The sequence below is a fragment of the Streptopelia decaocto genome (assembly GCF_964273445.1).
Source record: "Streptopelia decaocto genome assembly, chromosome: 2".
Classification (NCBI taxonomy): domain Eukaryota; kingdom Metazoa; phylum Chordata; class Aves; order Columbiformes; family Columbidae; genus Streptopelia; species Streptopelia decaocto.
The window spans coordinates 142,750,889-142,757,955 of NC_138655.1; the positions used below are offsets into that span (position 1 = coordinate 142,750,889).

Genomic DNA, 7,067 nt, shown 5'->3' on the forward strand with positions numbered 1-7,067 from the left:
TACCTGGTAATTTTTATTTCAGTCTTTTAATAGTAGTGGTGTGCTAGGAAATTCTATAGGTGATAATATCACTCTCCTCTTGCTTTTCTTGGCAATGACCTGTATTGTTGAGCTATTAAAATTATGAGGTCAAAGTTTAATTTTTCATTACTGTGAAGAAATGGAATTATTGCTGAGAAAAACAGAAGGTCAGTGGTACTATTGGTATCATAATACAAACTTCATTCATACTACATTCAATTGCTTTTTTTTTTCCTACTTTAAAAGAGCAAGGTTTTGTTATTTTGGTTCTCTGCTGGAATCCACTTCCTCAGCCCTTTAAAATCACTTTGCCATAGTGGTTGTTTCCAAGCAGGCATCTGTAAACTCTCAACCGATACACAATATGTCCTCTAATTTTTCTGCAGTTTGTCCTGCTTCTGCATGCTCTCTTCTTGTCTGGAGTGTGGTAGGCAATTATTCCTAATGGGAATAGTCAGAAACATCACAGGAGACAAGCGTTGCAGAATAACCTGAGTGCTACCCTCCATTCTGATGAGCATGAAAGGAATTGTTTGTATTATAATACTGAAATTTCAGTAAAAGTTGAATTCTAATGTGTTTTTTTTTTTTCCTAGTTTAGATTAACAGTGGATTGTTGTGTACTTAAATTGTTTTAGTTTCATGATACTTTCTAGTTGAATTTGATATTGGGGAAGGCTTTTAGATGTGTACTTCGTGTACGTGAACTTAACTGCTGGTTGTGATAGCAGGGATCTCAAGGAGACCAGAGGAATGACCATTCAGTCCCTGAACGCAGCGGTTCACAAATTGAAGAGGAAGCACGGGTTGAATCCATCAAGAAATCCCAGCATCGCTCTTCCTCGAGCCAGCACCACAACCATCGCAGTGGTGTTAGAGGCCTTTCTAGGCAAGAAACTTTTGACTCGGAAACACAAGACAGCAGAGATTCGGCTTACGTGGAGCCACAGGAGGACTACTCACATGAGCATGGTGACCACTATGATTCTCACAGGGATCACAATCACAGAGACGAGTCCCACGGGAGCAGTGATCACAGACACAGAGAATCAAGGCATCGCTCAAAGGAGAGGGACCGCGAGCAGGACCACAATGAATGCAACAAACAGCGCAGTCGTCATAAATCAAGGGACCAATATTGTGACAAGGATGGGGAAGTGATATCGAAAAAACGTAACGACGCAGGAGAATGGAACAGGGATGTTTACATCCGTCAGTAACTTTTGCCTCTGGCAGTCTTGTGTTTCTTTGAAGTCTTGTAACAATGCCCCTGAAAATATCTTTGGGTTCTTCATCGCAGAACATATGGTATCTTTCTGTATGCTGATTTGTATTGCTGTTGCTTGCATAGCAATAGCATGAAATAGAATATTCATATACTTATTTTTTGGTTAGTGCTATATGAATTAGCGTAGTACAACCGCAGGGTTCCTGATGCTGTACTATGCCATTTTTCAAGCTGTTTTTTGGTAGCTGCCACTTGAACAATATCTGTTGCCATCAAGGTGTTGTTAGTATTTTTTAAAAAAAGGTACATTTGATGTTTAATAACTTCCCGTGTATTCAGCAAGCCAGAATCAGCACATAAAAAATCTAAACCTTTTTGTCTGCTCTGATTTTTCATTTGTATGCACTTGATTTGCATATTGATTTGCGAGTCACTATCTGTTGCTTGAACCTCTGGTGGACTCCATTCGAAGACTGAATTCAGTCTTGCCTTACACACAGGGGATCATGAAGTCAAGATCTATTTTCTATGTACTGGTACTGTGTACTGTATATACAGTTTATAAATGTTATTTCTGCAGACACCTTCTTACTATATAAGTTTGATCACACTGTTTTAAGAGTCCTAATGCCAAGTCAGCAGATTTGCTTTTGAATTACTGGCAACTGGAACTAGCCTCATTTAGGAAATCTGTAACAGTGTTCAATCTAAATACTTTTTCTTCTGTAGCAGAAAGCTTATACTTATTGTAAATATGAGTGAGTGCTTGAGATAAAGGGTCTAACTCTTATACCTTACGGAGTCCTTGCAAACCCAATTTTGCATTTTAAATTTATGGTAAAGATAACAAACTTACTACTATAAATTATTCTCTCTGTACAGGTCACAAAATTGCAATGGACACAGCTTAGTTTTTGTTTTATTGTCAGAATAACAGAGCACAGATGACAGAGGTGTGTATGTGAGCGGGTGGGTGGTGGATGGGCGGACGTGTGCGTGAGCACGTTAGGCAGCGAAGAGTGAGAACCTACTGAAGAAAACAAAGGTTATTCAGAAGCCCAAGTCTGTTTCTTCATTTTGTCTGTTGATTTCAAAATCCAAATTGCAGTCAAGGAATATGAGGGAGTTTACTGTCCCAGATAATTGAGAAAGCATAAATCTGCTGGCTCTTTGTTGAGACTTCAGGAGAGTAAACACAGGCAAATGTTACTGTGAGTGTTTCACTGGAAATGTAAAATCTTTGTGTTTTAGAGTATTTGTTTTAGTAAGAAAAGTTTACACAGCTTGTGGAGAGTTATTTTGTTGGAAAATAAATTTTTGTAGCTTCTCCACTTTTTCTACACTTGCCAATTCCTCTGCATTCCCGCTTTGCAGCCAGCTCACTGCTTTTCCTTCACCTCAACTGTTGTGCTGCTAGTGAGAGCTTAGAAAAGTGACTGTGAGGAAACACTCTGTTACGAGCTTGCTAGAGAAGAGGCATTGAAATCAAAGGGAGTGAACACTTATTTTTGCATTGAGCACCCATTGCACTGGTAAGTGGGGGGAAAATCACTATTATTTTTGACTACAGGTTCCATACTCTTGCCTAGTGTAAAAGCTGTTCTGCATCACACATGGTCTTTGTAGTTATCGTATGAATGAAATACTTTTTGTATTTCACTGTAAATAGCACATTATATAAAGACTGTAGTGGGATAATAATTAATTTAGCTGGAAGTTCTTATTATTTATTATTTTAATTCTGGGAATATCAGCATTGCCTGATTTTGAATATCATTTTAGTGAAATGGATAAGATATATGGCAGGTGCGTGTTTTCTTCAATCTCCTCTTCCAGCATCCAAGCAGTTCAGGTTATCTCCCTTAAACATACTCTGTCCTCCCTCTTCCACCACTGTCCCTAATGCTTTATATGCATTGTTTTCCAAATTCTGCTGTTGGGTATCTGGCCACCCCTCCCAGTGCTGCTGACTGTTGTGGTTATTCAAAGTATGAACTGTGGGGAACACAAGGAAAAGGGTATTTTTTTTCTAGAATTAAAATTCTCAGTGATCATCTAAACATCACTAAATGACTATGTAGACAAAGGAAGCATAGGTAAGTAAGTAGATCTGTTGTATTACTAAATGGATATATGAGTATATAAGCAGTGGCTCTTGATATGAGAAGATTTTCAGGGTATCAGTGGAAAAATGACATTGAAAGACTTTGTTGTTTGAATCCAATCAGATCCCATGTAAACAGGAAGAGAAGTTCTATTGTCCTGCTCTGCAGAGCCTGGCTTTAGCTGTTTTACCAGCTTCAGTAAATGCTGCTTCTCCCTACAACTGTTACATGACAGCTGTGTCCTCCAGAAAGTGATCTGTGGATTCCACTTCAATATCTTGAATTTTGGGGGTTGGTAGGTTTGTGGTTTTGTTATCTTTTATTTAGTTGGGGTTTTTGTTTGGGGGTTTTGTTTGGGGGTTTTTTTGTTTGTTTTTCCATTTAACTTCTGCTCCACAGTGTTTATTTTCAATCTTTCTTAAAAGTATTTTTAAGGAATGTTTGGCAGAATTTCAAAGCACTGAGTAGCGTATGAAAACCATGGAGTAGGTGGCAATGTATAAACAAATAAATGAGAAAATAAAGAGCATAGTGCAAGTCCTAATATTTAAGTATGGCCTATATACTAATTTATGGAATATAAATATCACAAAAAGGCATGTCCAAATCCAACTAATGAGAGAATAATATTTTGTATAGTGCTGCTAATTACGTACAGACAACATATACTTGCATTTCTTAGGCAGACTCACTCAGTAAGTTTTTATTAGCCTTGCCAAGATACTTTCCTTCAGTTATTGTTTTAAGTCTGACAAATCATTTGTAATGTGAGCTTGTACTACACATATTGCACACTCCCACCTGCCTGCTGAGCACTACTTTGAAAAGCACTTTAACAGAAATATATCGATAAGAAGCTTTAAAAATACTCCAACTGGAGGACATATCAAAGGTTATTGTGATGAAATGTCTTTGCGGACTTACTTTTTCCAATAGAAAGTTCAATATTATTGTTTGCTTTAGGATACTACTGAGTTCATATTTCTGCATCTAGTTTCAGGAGCTTTGAATCTGAGGAATGGTAGAGGTCCCAGTGAGCTCCAGAGTCTTCTTACGTATGTGTGGTACAAACCAACCTGTAAAATTTATATTCAAATGAGCTAAAACGATAATAAAACCAGTGAGACAGAGGAAAGGAAGGTAAAATAGTTAAGTGACACATAGTTCTCGTCAGCTCTCACTCTATATTTTTCTAAAGAATTTCAGTATAGAGAAGGAATAGGATGCATTTTAACATTTACATGTATATATGTTAAATGTTAACCTTAATTTTGTATGTCTTTTCAAATGAATACATATCAGTGCTGTTCAGCAGCCCAAGTCTGTCCTTTATCAGTTGTTCAGTGTCACACAGACATCACGGAAAAAAGAATTCTCGATGAGGGACTAGAATGAGGCGAGAGAAACAGCCTCCAGACCTGTTAAAGGACAGGACACAGGGATGAATAAGCAAACAGGTTTATGCATAAAGGCAGCATCTGCAGGACTTATGACCTGAAACTATTTTGAAATCAACCCATACATTACTGCCTAGAAAATTTTTTAAATCTTCTAGAGTATTCATTAATTAATATTCTGTGTCTGGCATCAAGAGTTCAGAATTGGAGAAGAGTTCCAGGATTTTTACTTCTCAAGGTGTAAAATTGAATAGTTTCTTCTAAGGATTTGGCCCTAATTAATGAAGACTGGTTTTAAAGCCACCATGAGTCTGAGTGCAGTACCTGCTTTCACATTAATTTGTGAAGTTTTAACCTATAGCCCTTATTACAAATGGAGGATAAGGAAATAAAGTTCTACTCACCAAACCCTGAGTGAAAGTAGAGACCTATCTTCACTTCTCCCTTCTTATCTGGTTACTCGTCCTAGACATGCAGCTCCTGCCCAGGTCTGACACTCTGCCCCTTACTTACTGGGTTTTAGGAATTTGTTAGGAATTATCATTGTTAAGCTCTGTCAGTTTGTAAAGTCATATTCATGTTCTGTGACGCCTGCAGCGGTTTTACTGTGGCCCATTATCGTTCTCTTAGCTGGAATGCTAAGTGGTCTGATTGCTTTTAATCAGCATCCGTCCAAAGTAAAAAGGTTGGTGTAAACCACTTCCTGTGTTAGTTACTAAAGCCTCTTCAAGATTTATTTTGGGTTGTGGTTACATTTGACCTCTGATTGCTTTAACACATCAGGCTGAAAGCTATTTCCCAAATGACTTTTGACTTTAATTCTATTCCGTCAATGAAAACAAAGCACATATTGCAAAAAATTCTATTACATGGTCTAAAGGAAGAACAGATAAATTATTTTTCAAAGTGTAATATAACATTTCTGTTGTACACATATTTATTACTTTATTGCAAATCTTTCACCAAAATTTTAGTTCTTCTATCATCTGTAAAGTCTGTGAATGCCATTTTTATTGTCAATGTTTTTAATCAAATGTTATTCAATTGAATTTATTGCTTGGCAATTTGTCTATAATTTATTTCCCCACTTTTATATAACAAACTGTTACATATGAGCTTACAGTAGTTTTATAGACAGTTTCTTTTTATAACTTACCATCCTAGAGATGTGTTCCTACGCAGCCCCAAAAAAGATTGATATCAGATATAATAGAGATTAAGCTGGTTCTTCCAACTCATCCATGTTCTCTTTTCTTACTTTATTCTTACCACTTTTATCTACCATGCTTACTTACCCTGCAATGAATTCCAGCAGTACAAAATGGGATTTGCTCATACATTTTAGTCCTGAACAATTAAACATAAAAAGAAGGTTCTTTATATTTTAAAGTACCCACTCCAAAGTAATTTCTTGTTGATGATCATCACCAGCCTCTTTCTTACTAAACTATTCTCTTTTCCTGAAAAAGCCTATGAAATTCTATGATCTAGAAATTCATGGACTCCATGACACTGAAAAAGGAAGAAACTATATAACAATTTAATACTATACTAGGCTGCCTATTTTAATATATTTATATTGACCAATATAAATATTTAGATCTGGCACTATTACTAATGAGTCTGCAAATGGATAAAGTAGTTTTCAGACGTTCTTAAAGACAGGATCTGATTGCATGCCTAACCTATCTGTTTTGTAGGGTTAATTTTTCACTACAATGACAATAACTTTAAAAAAATATATATATATAAAAATATCTCATAAAGCATATAAATACATATATATATATTCAGTTGTTCTTCAGTGCCAAACACTGAAGCATGATGGTTCAGTGTGTAAAAGCATTCTTATCAGGAAAGTAATCCTATTATGTGTTAAAAATATATACACACCATTCACCAAAACTGTAACAATGAGAAAGTATTCCTGCACTTCTGCTTAAAATCACAGTAAGATTGGGAAATAAAAAAAAAGGGCAGCCATCCAACTTTAGTCATCTAACTTAGCCAAGCCTATAGTCAAAGGAAGGACTCTGGCTCCTTCAGGGGATGCTTTAGAGCATCTTAATAGGGTTTCTGTTCAGACCTGCCTGATAGAGAAGTCTCTCACCCAGCGCATCCCGCTCCCCAGTTCCAGCAGAGAGAGGGGACTCCATGGAACAGCTGAGGCTCCTCCCCTTCATATGCTCAGTGTGCTTCTGTCCAGCAGTTGGCTTCTGCAGAAACAACTCTAGTAAAAGTTCAGATATCAGTAATTTTTTCAGGTGAAGTCTGGTCTACAATTACACTGGAATCAAATACAAATGAGTTACTTTG

The 7,067-nt window shown here is 36.8% G+C and overlaps 1 protein-coding gene across 5 annotated transcripts in view; it reads left to right on the forward strand.

Moving 5' to 3' along the window:
* CACNB2 (calcium voltage-gated channel auxiliary subunit beta 2) overlaps positions 1-6,965 on the forward strand; it is a 240,112-nt gene extending 233,147 nt beyond the window's left edge. For all 5 annotated transcript variants that reach the window (XM_082045807.1, XM_082045810.1, XM_082045806.1 and 2 more), the window contains one exon: positions 753-6,965. In XM_082045807.1, coding sequence (XP_081901933.1) covers positions 753-1,241 — 489 coding nt within the window. In that variant the 3' untranslated portion in view covers positions 1,242-6,965. The remainder of the gene's footprint in view (positions 1-752) is intronic.
* Positions 6,966-7,067: the final 102 nt, after the last annotated feature.